This window comes from Abrus precatorius, unplaced genomic scaffold, assembly GCF_003935025.1.
Source record: "Abrus precatorius isolate BTA unplaced genomic scaffold, Abrus_2018 Scaffold3, whole genome shotgun sequence".
In the NCBI taxonomy this organism is placed as follows: domain Eukaryota; kingdom Viridiplantae; phylum Streptophyta; class Magnoliopsida; order Fabales; family Fabaceae; genus Abrus; species Abrus precatorius.
In genome coordinates this window covers 3,512,533-3,529,327 of record NW_020874373.1, presented here as the reverse complement: position 1 = coordinate 3,529,327, position 16,795 = coordinate 3,512,533, and the positions used below count along the sequence as shown (strand labels likewise).

The 16,795-nt window shown below is 28.4% G+C and overlaps 1 protein-coding gene across 1 annotated transcript; it reads left to right on the top strand.

Moving 5' to 3' along the window:
* The first annotated feature begins 6,912 nt into the window (after positions 1-6,912).
* Positions 6,913-11,311, top strand: LOC113863807 (probable carboxylesterase 15). The gene is made up of 2 exons (XM_027497527.1): positions 6,913-7,646; positions 10,781-11,311. Exons 1-2 carry the CDS (start codon positions 6,964-6,966, stop codon positions 11,085-11,087), a joined length of 990 nt encoding a protein of 329 aa, XP_027353328.1. The 5' UTR covers positions 6,913-6,963; the 3' UTR covers positions 11,088-11,311.
* The last annotated feature ends 5,484 nt before the right edge of the window (positions 11,312-16,795 follow it).

Sequence of the window (16,795 nt, the reverse complement as noted above, 5' to 3'; positions counted from 1 at the left end):
AAATTTTATTTAATAATTAATAAAAATATAATGAAATTGTAACACGTTAAGGAATGATGTACTGGGGTGTTATTTCTGTATAATAAAATGGGCATGTGTTCTCAATTTTCCCGTGGGTGTTGTGTAAGGATGTGGACTGTTTGAGGACATGATTACATAACAATGACGCCAGTTGACACTCATTTCACATGGCTTAGTTAGGTAAGAGTAAGACTGTAAGATGCATCTCCTTTGGCAATTTGACACTCCTATGCTATGACTAATTTGACCATTTTATGAGAATAGGATGTTTAGCATGTAGCACCCTGAGGGGTCCTTTTTAACATCGTCCTTATCATTCTTTTTGAATCGAACTCGGACACATGCTCCTTCCACTTTTCTAAGATTAGATTAGAAATTTAGAGGGTAAGACAAAAACTGCAGGCGCCTCTCTCCCTCTCTTTTTGTTGAAGCTGTGGTGCATGCATGCAATTAAAATACTATTCCTTTTGCGACTCAGAAATAGAAATGGTGCATTGCATATTTGCATTGACCAATTTAATGGTGACCCCTGACACGGGGAGGAGTCTCTTCTCTACTATTCTGTTTGTCTCCTTCTCAGCCCAGAAGGGACATCCACAACCATAAAAAAGAACAGAACATGGACCTCAAACTCACCACAAGACAAAACAAAAATTCGAGTTAGGTTCCAAAATTCAAAGATTCTCTTGAAACTTGCCTTTCCTGTTATATTATATAATCAATTTTGTTAAGATTAGCTTTGAGAGTTAATTTTAAATAATTTAAAGAAAAAATATTTTTCAAATGATACTATTTTTTATATTTTTAATATAATATATTAAAAAAATATATTTATTTAAAATTTATCTTGGATCAATTTTATATATTCAATGTGCCCATCAAGTTGATTTTCAATAGATGTGTAATTATTGTTTTGAAGGTAATTAATATAAAAGTAATGAAAATATTCAGCTAAAAACGTGATATATAATAACAAATTTATTAAATATTATACCTTTGAATCAAATAATAATTTTTAATTTTAATTATTTCCTTTAGCATAATAATCACTAAAATTGTATGAGTTGTGTAATATGGAGTCAAACTAAAACTAAAAAAAAATTGAAGAGTTAATTACTCATAATAGTCAGGTGGTAAGTGATCTAAGAAAGACAGGCACAAAAAGAAACACTAGGTTGAAGAGAAAAAATGTATTTGTGAAAGACTGTAAAATGAAGAGATTATGCATGTGGTATGCCAAATTTTTATCTGACTCCTCTCTCCATTTCCTTTTATCATTCTCTTTTCTGCAGTTTGTTTTTATTGCTGTTATTCTTCTGTCAGATTGCTCGAGTAATTGTGACTAGATTTATTTGAATTGAGATCAATATTTTTTTAATTGATTGTAACTAATATTCATTTATCCATTACTTTTTATACTCATGCATACTTTTTTTTTTTTTTTTTTGTATTGTGATACCATTTATTTTGTTATTCAAAACTTACATGGTTCATTATTGTTATAAATTGCATCCCTCTTTACTCATGTCACAGACACAGACTTAAATTGGGATCCATAATAATAGGTTTCGCATATTAAGAACTTCTTATACGTTGATTTCAAAATTAATTTTAAATTGAAATCAATGTATAAGCTACAAAAAATTAATTTCAAAATCGTGGAGTTGATTTAATTTTATAGTTGAGCCATCTTTTTTTGAAAAAGGAGAATAATAATGGTTAGTAAAATTAATGCTAGAAAACTATTTATACATAATATGATTTTAAAAAAAAAATTAAGTAAAATTTACAAATAAAAAATTAATGAGAATAATTGATATTTTAGAAATTTTATTAAAACAAAATAAAAAATTAAATTACAATAAAAAATATAATTAATTATTTAAACTAAGACATATATTTCTATTGAGAAGGTTTGTCACAATCTGAAAATAAAATTGATTAAGATTATGATAATTGTAAAAATACCTATCAAGACTTAAAATTTAATTTAAAAATGAATTGAATTTGAGTATTTTAAGTAATAGTTGAAAAGAATAAAAAAACTATAAATAAAAAATTAAATACTCAATGCAAGAAAAATCATGTAACTTAAAAATAAAAAAGATAATTCATAAAATTAATTCCATTCAAAACTGAGTTTTACAATATAAATTTAAAGTATATGATAATCAAGACTCAATAATATATAATATTTTCTTTCAGCCTATATCAACTCAGCTCGTTTTAAATCATTAAATTTACTTAATCACAAGAAAAGTTCTATTATCTCTAGACACGTAGATATGAAAAGTAGGTCTTCCCTATAAACGATGATTTAAACGTTTAAATTTTGTCTTATCCAGAGAACAAAAAGTTTGGTGAGCATTACACTCAACTCTGTGAGTGCAAATGATAGAATCTTGATTTGGATGAATCATGGAGCGCCCAAGTTTTGAACAGGCTACCCATTAACCAATGAAAGTGGGTAAATCATTGGATAAAGAGTAAAAGTTTAACATAAAGAAAACTGAAGTTGTAATGGGAACAAAGCTAGTAAAGTTTAACATAAAGAAACTTGCAGTTGAAACATGTCTAAATCATAACAGTATCCGAATCTCAGGACAATTTCTCAGAGAATATTTAATAATGAAAATAAACTGTTTTTATTTGTCCTGTTCCTCATCCATTACTTGGAAAGCTAATCATCATCGCTGGCTTCCAAATGTAATACACACATTTCGTTGCTTCAAAATGGATAATTTAACCATGTGGATAACATGAAGGACAACCAAACCCATTAAGGCAAAGAAATTGGAAAACCATAAACGAAATTAAAGGTCCCAATAACCATTCTTAAATCATAAAAACAATACAGATTAAAACCCTCTTGCTTAACTTTATTATATCATCATTGTATTAAAAGTATCCAAGATAAGATTGTCTGCATTTAGGGAAGTGTTGTTATATCATAAATTTAATTATCTTGTAAACTTAGTTATTTAATAATGTAATTGCATATGATAGATTAAATGTCATTCAATCTTGTGAAATTCATATGTATCGAAAAAATATTGTTAGGACTCTTTGTTTTAATACTTAATCGTATTTTGCAAGATTAGTTTTTCATTTCTTAAGAAAAAACATATTAAATGATAGGATAAGCTTTTATATTTTAAAAATAAATTATAGTTAAACTGAAAAATGTGAAAATGATGACCTAGCACCATTCATTAATGTCATATATTCTAAACAAGTTAAACACACAGTGATTAACAATTATCAAACATGAAAGATAATTTATACTGCCTACGTAACTCATGGGAACACATGCCACTACATGATTAACGCATCAGCTGTGAGTGAGTGAGTGAGTGAGTGAGTGACCTTAAGATTAAATTACTATTTACTAAAATAATGGCTTAGTTCATTATTATATGTACCATCTGCTAGTAGCCAGGATAAGCCATTTTCATGGCTGTTGTTGGCCCGCCACTAGCACTAGTAGTTGTACTACAACCATATAAAATAAAAATAGACCTACATGGATCCAACTCCAAGCACCTAAGCACCAATCACCACCACTCTTAATTGGTTTGTGATGTCTCTGTATTAATTGTTTCGAACCTCACATTTTCCTTTCGTAAAAAAATAATAATTAATAACACAATTTCCTGACAAATTTCACTAATTCAAATGTTTTCTCAACAGAAAATGTCACTGGTCTTATTTTAATTTTATTAAAATATATTTCTTAACTCTTTATTTAGTGTTTTTAAAAATTTAAGTATCATCATATCAATTTTAGAGATCACTCATGTTTATTCAAATTATAATATCTCTTTATAAATTGGACCGTTCTCATTAATTGCAAAAAAATATAAAAAAAATAATTTTTACGGTGGTAGTTTTTAAATTATTAAGAAACAACTTATGTTCTCTTACATTTAAAATAATTATTATTGATTTTATATAAATATAGTAAAGGTTATAATTTATTTAAAAAAACATCAATATCTTTTAATCTTTTAAATATTAGAAAAACTATCATTGTTAATTTTATATATATATATATATATATATATATATATATATATAATGTTGATCAAATTTATGAGTATCGTTAAAAAAAATTCATATATTTATCTTCTTAGATTGTGCAATTTAATAATGAGGTCTTTTATGACATTGAAAAGTAGTACAAATTTAAAAACTATAGATTTAGTTTTAATTGGTTTGTGTATATTTTATTTATCAGGCTATTTAAATAATTTGAGTATAGTTATTATTGTTTATAAATAGAGCTAATCAAGTGAGTCATCCGATTAATTTGAGTTAACCTATGACAAGAAGCAATTTTTAACGAGTTTAAAAAAATTAAAAATAATTTAAACTCTTAAAAAAATAGTACCTAAAATGAGTACAATCTAATAATTGTGGGTTCAGACTGTTAATCATGCCGATTTTGTTGACTTCACATATAAACTCAAAATAAGATAAAAATTTTATTTACTCGTATGAGTTATCAGATTTCAAATATTACTGCAAGATAACTTTCACATAATGAAATGCCTTGGCACCAAATATTGCTGAAGATGGAACGAGAGGAATTTTTTGGTAATAGGCACCCAGGGACTTTGATTACTATTGTTGTGTAATCTAATTACTCTCTCTCTCTCTCTCTCTCTCTCTCTCAAAATCCGGTGACTGGTATAACTTTTTTCTTATGGGGTCCATGAATATGGCTCTGAACAGTGAACAATGCTACCTTTCCTCTTATTGGATAGATATGCGCAGCGTGGCACTTCCCCTTTAGGTTCTTATTCGTGTTGATCACAAGAGGGATATTCGATTGGTCTTTCACAGTTTTCAGTAGTTTTCTGTAGCAGCAAGTTTAAAAATCTGGTAAAAGAAATATGAATGTTAACCTTCAGCAATAAGCAGCTTGAGATCTAACGTAGAAAGTGGCGGCAAAACCATTGTTATCGAATAATCTCCAAGTAAATCTGGTACTTACTTTGGACAGCAATAAGTAATGTTTATTTATATTATATGATGTGTAAAAAGCAAAATCAAATTAGAAAAGTTGTGGTCAACGTCATGCTATATATATCCAATTTGCTTAGCGTGTGAATTATGAACATATAATAATGTCTATCCAAATTCCAAATCACGAGGCACTATCACTGCGATTTATTTATCGTCCCAATCCGAAGATGTTCGAATGATATAACGCGCGAATCCAAATCGTATCTGAACTGTAAAGTAACACACCGGATCAATTTGTACATACTATATGGTCGTTTGTTTTAAAATTAAGTTGAGCCCATGTTACCTTAATTAAGAATTTATTTTAAAATTATTGAACATGTTATTTAAAAGTATTTATTATTTTTTTATTAAATTTAACCTTTATATAGATTACATTTATCAGTCCATTGCCTATTAAAATATATATGTGTGGGTTCGAATTGGATCTAAATTTTAGTCTAACTAGATGGAATAACTTATCTAGATAGCTCTAACTCTCATAATTACATATTATAGATCTTTTAACATAAATAATTCCTTCTTAATTGTTTTAGTGGTTTATGAAATGTTTTTTTCGCATATGAAAATTAATAATAGGGTAATTTTATTTTAAAAAGAGAAACTAATAAAATTTAATATTATTAAAATCTATTAAATTAAATGAAAGAATAAATTGTATTAAATTATAGTGCAATGCACTTAATTTCATAAATAGGTTAAAAATTACAACTAACTTAATAATTTAAGGAATTACAGTGTTCCCTTAATTAGAATAATTTTTTAATTACAAATGAAATGATTAATCTTTTAGCTATAGAACAAGGAGAAAATCATATTTACTTTGCTAAAGTCTAGCCTAATTATATTCAATGTCCCTTCTATGTTAGAGGAGGTTAATATACTTTTAACGACACCCTTTAAAACAGAGGAAGTATAATGATAATTAAACCTTACGACAAGTCAATGCAATTTTACCTTAGTTATTATATTAATAATTATAAATTACATATTTCTTGAAAAGACATATAAATTATATTGTCTATGCAAGAAATTAATATGTCTTATGTTTTAATTTGTTTTATTATGAATAAGTCATATAAAAAGTTCTTTATATTTTTTAACATCAACTAATTAATTTCAAATTCTTAATTTGAAGCATCAGAAGATATGTAAAACAAGGATTTTGAATGGATTTTAAAAACTTATAATAAAAGACTTTAATACTTTATTTCATCTATGTCAACTCTAAGAATTGATACTATTAATTGTTTTTTAGTATTTTTTATTTCTTTAATATAATTTCCTATTAATATCAATAAAAGTATTAAAAACTCTCAATACCGAATACACAAATTGACTGATATAATCATTTCAATCTAATTAATATATTTGAATTCGAATGTCTAAGAATAAAAATATATTAAATATTAAAAGAAAAAATTTACTCATAATTACATCCCATAAAATTACCATAGACAGACAATTTTTTGAATAAATTTGCTCTAATCCATTCACATCAAAACCCTTAAATCCCGGGGTTTACCATATGAAGCCAAGACTTTATATATAGGGTAAAATAGAATGATACGTACATAAAAAAAAAACTTTACTATATAGCCGATTGCATGCTTCATATTCACATATCATATTAATTTACCCTCCAAAACAAACATTCCACAATCACGGGCAGCTCCTCCAATCCAACTATACCTAATTAAGGTCCAGATTTCAGTGACCAATAGCTTGGGATAAATGTGCCACCATATTCAAACATAATTACACAATTACCATCCACAATCCCCACCAATAACAAGCCTACCACCACAACCACAGCCTTGGTCCATCTCTATATATATCCCTCCCTCGCAGTGCTTCATTTCCACTACATAAATACAAGCAATTCACAAACATACTAGAAAAATAATTACAATAATGGGTTCTCTTCCTCATGTAGTAGAGGACTGCTTGGGCTTCCTCCAACTCTATAGTGATGGTTCCATTTTCCGCTCCAACGACATAGAATTCAAAGTTTCAGCCATTGAAGACAACACCGTAACCTTTAAGGATTGCCTCTTCGACAAGAGATTCAACCTCTTTCTTCGTCTCTACAAACCCAAACACTCAACAACCAACAATAGAAACAAGCTTTTCCCCGTGGTGATGTTCCTTCACGGTGGAGGCTTTTGTTTCGGTTCACGCACGTGGCCACATGTTCACAATTGTTGCATGCGCCTCGCTTCGGGGCTACAAGCGGTGGTTGTTGCCCCCGACTACCGCCTCGCACCGGAGCACCGGTTGCCGGCGGCGGTGGACGACGCCGTGGAGGCGGTGAGGTGGCTCCAAAGGCAGGGATTGAGTTTGAAGGAGGATCAAAATGGTGGGGACGGGTGGTTGAATGGTGACGTTGACTTTGACCGTGTATTTATCGTGGGTGACTCATCTGGCGGGAACATTGCGCACCACCTCGCGGTTCGGTTGGGTTCTGGTTCGCGGGAGATGGACCCGGTTCGGATACGAGGTTACGTGTTGTTTGCGCCGTTTTTCGGTGGGGAGGTTCGAACCAAGTCCGAGGAAGGTCCACCAGAGCACATGTTGAACCTTGAGTTATTAGACAGGTGAGGGTAACCCTTTTTTTTGTTTAAACATTAGCTAAATTTTTTCTTCTTTTATTTTTTTAACGTTTAAAATTTTATACTAAAATTAAAAAATGATTTATACTTGAATTTTTATACAATATATCTCTCATGATTTTGACGTAATTAAGTTGGGTAAAAAGCTGCATGGTTAATAATTTTGGCTATTAATATGACGTTAAAAGTTTTTAAAAAAAATCTTCACCCTACGTGAGGTCCGTTAGTAACCTTGTTTATATATATGTGGGGTTAAATTTAGTGAAAATAATTTGTTATTACAAAACAATTACTAATTAACATTTCATTGTAACAACAACAATAATAATTAACAGTTATATATATAGAATAAAACTTACTTTAAATAAAAAAGTTATTAAAAATAGCGTACTACCAAGTTTAATGCATATAAAAATACGAAACACATAAATTTGAGTGATGAATTGATTAACTGGTTTTCTTAAATTCTTCTCTATATAAGTGTATGGATTATTTGAGAACTTTAATTTCATTTATTTAAAAATTATTCATATTTTTAAGGGTTTATTTTGCTCAAACTCGCCCTTTTCACTGCTTGGGTGTGTTATTTCCAACTTGTGCGAAATGGACACCTAAAATAGGAGTAGCATGAGTATGATAGACTACTATTTTAAAAGTGGTATGTAAGTAATTAAATGAATAAATGGTATGAAGTGGTTCCACTTGTGAGTGAATTCGCTCGCATATTTCTTGAATATGCCTATGAATGGACCCACAATTGTTTTCGTTTTGACCTTTATCAGAAAGGGATGTACGATGAATAAGACACACAACGACAATTTTGCCACACTCGTCTTATAATTCTTACCAAGATAAACTTGGTGTGTTTTTTTTAAATTAAATTAAAAAATTTTGAAAAATGTTTTCTTCATATTAATAATTTTAATAAGAAAAATAGTCTAAAACAAGGTCTAAATATGCTGGATGAGAATATTCTCTGTATTATATGTTACAAATGATTTTTTTCTTTTAATAGAACTATGTAATTTACGATAATTTGTCACTTTTTGCTCCATCTTTTATTAGGTTTTAAAAGACAATAGCAGTTTAATTGCTAAAATATTCATACAACCCTGTAACCTTGAATGTTAATTATTACATAAATTTATAACGTAAAATATTATGTAATAATTTATATTTCATCTAAAAATAATTTCACTGAAATTTTCATTTAATAATATTTCTTTTTATTAGATAATTGAGATTATAATAATAAATATTATTATTATAAGCATTTTTAATATCCTAAAAATTTCAATTAACATGTTAAAATAAATATAACAATCTTCTTCATTTAAATTATGTGTATACAGTTAAGAAATACACCAAAATATTATTACAAAAATTAAATTACACAATTATTAAAGTTTAAATATAGGCTTTCAAATATTTTAAATGCATAAACACATTTCAAATTCTTTTTTCTTTTTTTAAAACAAATCTTATATATGAAAGAAAACCTTGGTTATAATACTAGTCTTAATTACTACGTTAGAGATGCTGTTGTTTGAAACGAGCAGAGCTATCCTACATATAATAATGAAACCAACAGAGGTATCCTACATAATCTCACCACTCATTATTATTATTATTAACTGTAATTGTGTGACTAAAGCCGCGTAAATCTGCTATTAGCATAAGATGAAAGCCTGAACTGTTCAAATAACTTTAAATTTTTTAGTTCAACTGTCATAAGTTTCCTACTTACGTGATCAGACTATAGCTTCACTGTTGACTCAAATAAAAGTGTCTTTTATAAATAATATTTGCAGTAATACCCCAAAAAAAGGCAAAATAATATATTTATATATATATATATATATATATATATATATGTACTTATTTATTTATGAAAAAAATATCATAGTCACAAATATTTAATCTCAACAATCCGCACAAATACTTGTCAAAGATTACTAATTACTTTTGAAACGTGTGGAAATCAAAACGGCAATAATGGTTGGAAGGCCAAAATGCACACAAAACTTAAGTGATTAGTGGCGACGCTTCTCTTTATGTCACCTCCTCCTGTCACTGCGCCCGTAGCCATATCAAAAAACTTGTCTGTTTAGTGTCCTTAATTCTGTAAACAAAATTTAATTTTAATATTAAAACAGATATTTAATGTATATACTATTTCTAAATCTCAACAATAATCTATAAGATAATAAGTCATATATACTATTTTTGATTAAAAAATATAATACTTAATAGTATTAATGTATTGAATTATATAATTTTTAATAAAAATTTACTATATATAACTTTTATCATGTAATTTAAATATTTTTAAATAATTTTATCAAATCAATTCTAAAAAAGTTAACGTTTTCCCTCTCAAATGATAATTTATGGAGATCGTATATAAGAAACTTAAATTCATATAAATAAATTTATCAGTAACAGCATAATTTATATTTTTGAAAGAGTTATATTTTTTTCTAATAAAATTTTATAACAATATTTTTTTATATATACATTTTCTATCATATCACCTATGTAATCAACTTCTCTCTCTTTCCTTTCGATCTTTTTTTTAAAAAAATTTATAAAAAAATACACTAAATTTATTATAAAATGATAATTCTCTTAAATAAAAAAATTTGTCAGAACATGAAACGCGTGTACAACATTAACATTAAATAATCTAATTAGTCATCAACACACTTCAGATTTCCATCCCGATATAATTTAAAATCATTTAGAAACTTTTCCACTTTCGGATATGCCTAATCCAATATTAGCAAGATGCAATCTTTTTGTATACATGTTCCGATTCCAAAACATTTGTTTATTCTAAGGCTTATCCAATATTCTTAAAGCCAACTGTTAGATAAATATTCATAAAAAAAAATGTGGGAATGAAATAAAGTACGCAATAAGAAGATTCTGAGAAAAAATACATTAAAAAAATAGATAAACAAATATGCGTTGTAAAATTGTAATAATTTAGTATTCATATTTATAATAAGGATTGATTAAATTAGATCTCTCCTAATATATTTCATCCTGGGATAATCATGCGATTTTTGGGTCTCTCTCTCACAGGCTAATTGTATGAATTTTGCATTTCCAAGCAGATTTTGGAGGCTATCGATGCCTATTGGAGAGAGCAGAGATCACCCATTGGCGAATCCGTTCGGAGCTGGCAGCCCAAATTTTGAACAACTGAAGCTTGACCCTATTTTGGTGATAGTAGGTGGCAATGAATTGCTTAAGGATAGGGCAGCACACTATGCGACAAGGTTAAAAGAACTAAGCAAGGACATTAAATACGTTGAGTTTGAGGGGAACGAACATGGGTTTTTCACTCATGACTCACACTCAGAGATTGCAGAAGATGTCATACAAATCCTTAAACGATTCATGTTTGAAACTTCTAGTTAGAACACACCTCAGAAACAAGTTAGAGAGTAAAGACACTTAAGTAAAGTTAGTTAGTCCATATTTTTATCCTAGAAACTAGAAAAGTAGTTTGTGGGAACGGATTGTGTCAATTTTATTAGTGTGTACGTGTAGTTTTTCATTGGAGATCGTATTTCAAGTGCCTTTCTAAGTAATTTGTGCAATTACCTTTGAATTAATTGTATACGTTATTACTCTTTCCATTTCATATTTTTGTTGTTATTTTATTTTATTTATATATCAACAACTTTATTATTTTAGAAATTTAGGTATCTTTAATTAAAATCATTACATTCAATTTGGATCAATATTTTTTGGCTCATATATTATCACATTCTGAAATGAGAAATTATATATGAGGATGAAATTAATTATTACAAACGTGTTAGACAATGTTAAAACGTAGCTGTGATTCATCCAAATGTGTGCAAGAGAATGAAAAAACACTTTTGAATTCCACTCAATTTATTTTTTTGGTATTATATACCTATATTTTAATTTCCCAACCCCTGCTGTCTGTTCATGAACCTAGGTTAACATGACACCATTTTTCCCGTTTAAGCACAAAGAAAAGATAGAAAGGGGAGGGGGGGAAAAATGGTGGGATCTGCATAGATATTCTCTTGTAAGAAGAAAATGGAGGAAAAGAAAAATGAATTTTCTATTCTCTAATGTATTTTTTTCAATGGATATTCAATTTAACATTATTTCAAAGTTATTTGAATTTACACTTGTATCAGTACTTCATTTGCAGGTTGACGCCATTCATTCCTTATCAAACTTGGGAAATTGATATAGATATTTTGAAGATGAAAAAAAGTGGTGTGATGATAGATCAACGAATGGGAAGCATATAGTGATCAGATTGTGGGAGTGGGAATCCTATGGGTCATTCACATTTTGTTGAGGATCATACAATTTGACAGAGAGATAGAGTGCAAAAAGATGACGAATAACACCAATAACATCAGTTTAATTACTGATTTCTTTTGTGTTCGAAAGTTGTTGACATGCGAAGACATGAATGACTTGCTTTTTATCGAAGTTCCACTTGACACTCAATTATTTTGTCCTTCACCTTTTTAGTGGGTTGGGAATGCATATCAGGGATATAGTTTTATGGTTGCACTTATGGTGGATATATCATTGGATCTTTTCATCACCGCTGGTCCAATAATAATAACTGTTAATATAGTATTTTATTAAACGAACGGATGAAATTGTATCTTAGAAAATATCATTTTAAAATTAAATTGAAGTTTTTATTAAAAAAACAAAAAACAATTACAATGCCAAAAAGACAAACCTTATTGCAGCCACTTGAATCTTGGGTGAAGAATGATTCAAAAAGTACAATAAATTCTGCATTTCTTTAAGATACTATTTTAAAGAATGATATTGTTATTATTACGCAAACATATACACTTATCTTCAAATTTTTCGTTTTGTTACTTTACAATGTTTCAGCTATGTTTGTATTCGTTCTTTCAAGATTTACTAAAAATCATAAAGCCCCCTCCAACTAAGTTCTTAAATGGTATTTGAAATCATATTTAGATTAATTTATCTTAAAGTTAATTTTCTTTCATAGAGTTTTCCAAAAATTTAAACTGAACACACGTTAAATTCCCCCCAATGCAACTAAGTTCCTGAATATATCTTTTTTAATATTTAGATTACTTTACAACAAAATTTGGTTTAATATTTTACAACCTTATGAATTTTAAACTGCAAGGCAATGATCTTTTTTTTCTTAATTCACACTCATTTCAATAATTTAACTCCTATGATATCATTTTCTAAAATTCCATCCCTTCAACTGTAAGTCAACTCTGCAACATGAACTGTATTCCATTTGACTAAAATGTAGCCATAATTGTGAAGACTCTAATTAATACCAAGCATTCGTGATCATGGTTGCGTCAACATCGATCGCAACCTCCACATTCAAACCACCACAATCTTTCAAATTTCAATCACTGTCCACCACCTAGCTAGAATCACACAGCTACCGTGGCATTATAATTTGACCAATAACATATATAGTGTCTATCAAAACTCTTACATAACGCAAGACCACTGTTGCGGCACATCGTACCATCTTCCACCACTATACTTGAGCTACTAACAAAATATACCAACAAAATAGCTCACCATCATCACCTATGACCTACATAAAGATCAGAACAGAAAAGGAAAATAATGAAAGAAGCTCCAACAAAACACAGTATAAAATTAGGAGGGGATGAGAAAGAAATTCAAGTTATAAAATATTTTAAAATGTCATCGCAGATGAATTCAAACACTAAAAATGACTTCTCTGTTATGTATATAATTATAAGAATGTAAAGTTTGTTCACTTTTATATAATAAAATTAATTTTTCCTTGTTACAATCGAGGTCATTTTACGAGTATTTTTTCTTCTTTTATAATACAATTTTTTAACATTGCATATCAGTCAACTTAATATTTTAAATTTTCTTTTAATTTTTTAATCAATGATAATGACTTTTTTATTCTTGTAATCAATATCCAAACTCATTTTTATCAAAATTCAACATGTTGAAATATTTATAAATTATCGTTAAAGCAGTCTTTTGTCAATTAAACTAAGCATCTAAGAATTTTAAAAACAAAATATCTAAATGTCCACAAAGTTTATGATTTAATTATATTTTATCATGAATAAATTATTTTTATTTATTTTTATATTTTAGCTGTATGTATAAAAAAAACACATGCAATCCTTGTAAGTTTTCTAAAGTTATAAATAAGAAACCCTATCGAATGTGCTTTCTTCACTATTTTATGCTTTCAAATATGTTTTCATTTGAAACAAAAATATAAAACAGTGAAACTAAATAAGATCATATATATTTTTTAATCATATAAATGGTAACTATTATAACATGTATATATCCACAAAGAAAAAACAAAAACTATTATACCAAGCATACGTAAAGCTATTGATTGGGACATGAAGCCATAGGTTTTCTTTTAATAAATGTCGTATGAATTTCAGATAATTCATAGTCATAATCACCTTATGTAAAATACTACTCTTGTAAACTCTCGCTGTAAATTGTTGTTCTATATATTTGTAGAAACGTATGGCATATATCTTTTTAAAAGTATTCATCATTTAATTTTCTTAAAATTAACAAAATTATTAATTAATTAAACGCCTTTATTTTTTAATAAATGAAACTATATTAACTATGTTATTGTGCAGTGAAAAAATCAGGAAGGATGAAGAAGACAAACGACACCCACGTGCGTTTGGAAATTTTTTCATTTGCATAATTGCCATACCTTTTTGGGAATAACGTGCTTTCTCTCAACATCAAAATGCTTTTTGCGTGGATTTGGTGGGTCCAAAACGGGTATGGACTTGAATCTAGCTAGTTCATATAAACCCGGATATATACATCCACACAGGTTATCTTTAGATTGATAAATTACATTTATAAAACATTTAACAAATAAATGCGTGAAACAATATATTAAATTTTATTGTTTGAATTATTTAAAAAATAAAATTGGATTGAGATATTTCTCTTTAATTTAAAATAGGAGATTAATTCCTTTTTCATTTCATAATAAAGGTGTTTAAGTAAAAAACTTGTAATTTTATTCTATTTAATTTCGCTATGATATTTTTATTTGACTCTTCTTTAATAACCGATTATAGCCACTAATTACTAAATTAAACATCACTCTATCTTGGGGAGGTGAATAATCACTATCACTTCTGAAAAGATGATGCAAATCAGAAGAGCAGTTTTGGGTGGAAAGTGGAAATACATCTTCAGTCAGGTTCAGAGAATCTGTTCCGAAATCCGAACATGTTATAATTATAGTTCATAGTGATGACAGAAGCCTCAATGCTCCAAGAGCTTTGGCTTTTATCCAAAAAGACACGAAGTTCAGTTTTCTTTAATTAGCTTAATTTCTTTATTTGGAATGTTTTAGATTGATTGGACATTTCAAAACGATTAATATAGTCAGTGGAGAGTCCATAATGTCCACTAGAATGACCAGATTTTCGCAGCAAATTAAAGTCTTGGACATGTGTCAAAGGTTCAGGGACTGAAGATTTATAATTGTGTATATATATATATGATCAACTTTTCAGTTTTCGTTATTTTTTTGTTTATCATAGTTTTCCACCATTTGAGACAATAAGAGCATGTGCTATAAGCAATTCAAGGCAACTAAAAGCTGAAGGAAAGGAATTTTACGCCGCAAACACTCTACACAAGATGCAATCTTTGGATTGGAAAAAATAAAATGAATTAAATAATACTCGTGGCATCATGAATCATTACGGATCGTGACTAGTCATATATTGAGCTCTCAAAATTTCTATAAAATAATCTATACATCGCTGAATTCCATTTCTTCTTTCCCAGCACTAAATTGAAGATGATGAGTATCAAAGAGTTAGTTGCTATCTCTTTAAAGTTGGCACATGCAAACCCCTTATCTTATCTTCTAATGAAATCGAAGTACTCAAACTAGTGCGATCGATGAGAAAATAGCCTTTCGCCAAGTCATGTTTCAAGCCATTCACAATTATTGTACAATTTGATTTTTTTTCCGAGTGTCAACAACCATGACCGATCAGTGAATCTCAGCCAATAATGGATGATGGTAGTAATCATGAGATGCCCTGCTTATTGGCACATGGTCATAGCAAAATCAAACTAACTGTTTATATATGTTGAATGGATAGGGATCCGGTGGAGTACTTCTTATATTTGTTGATATAAATATCATAAATTTATTCTATAAATGTGATATATTAATAATATAAAATAACTTTTCAAATCAAAAAAATTATTTATTAGTATAATATATTACCTTATAAATATAACCAAGCAGTAACTAGCCATATAATAGTCATATCACTGAATACTTATTATTTTTTAAATAAATAAGTAAAAATAAAATAAAATACCATGCATGTACTTAAATACATTATAAGCTTCGTACTTGTTACAACATATAAAAAACGTCTACTCAAACATAAATCTATTTTAATATTATAAATTATACGTAAGAAAAATTTTCTTTTAAGTTATAAAACCATAGTAAAAGAAATAATATTTTGAATAGTTTCAAAAAGTCGGAGAAAGAGTCACATCCTTTACTAAAAAATAAGCGCAAACTTAAGAAGTGTTAGAACTTTTTCAAATAAACTATATTTTAAGTTGTTTTAAAGGTTTTTGTCATACTCCTAATTTCTCTCAAAACTACTTGAAAGACAGGAATAGTAACGAAAAATTATTCTAAGTTCACAGGACTGAAGGCTTTATCGAGGTGTTTCTGAAGATTTTTAGTCCCTGGACTGAGAATAGCTAAAATTGATCAAAAAATAAGACTGACAAGAAAATTATTCTAAAGTCCACAAGGCTGAAGGTCTTTCGAGAAATTTTTGAGGGTTGTAAAACACATAGAATTGCTTGAAAACCAGGAAGCTGTCAGAAAATATTCTAAGTCCACAAATCCGACTGAACTCCAAATTTTCTCAAAAATTGCTCGAAAAACATGAATAAACAGAGAAAATATTCAAAATCCACGAGATCAAAAAGAGCTCTTAGACTCTCCAAAATTAGTCAAAAAATAGAAATTGAGAGAGAAATAATTCTAAGTCCATAATGTTAAATGAGCTTCTTAGATTTCTCTC

Coding starts and splice junctions, on each gene's coding strand:
- LOC113863807 (XM_027497527.1), top strand. CDS start 6,964: ATGGGTTCTCTTCCTCATGTAGTAGAGGACTGCTTGGGCTTCCTCCAA. Junction 7,647..10,780: donor AACCTTGAGTTATTAGACAG/GTGAGGGTAACC, acceptor ATTTCCAAGCAG/ATTTTGGAGGCTATCGATGC.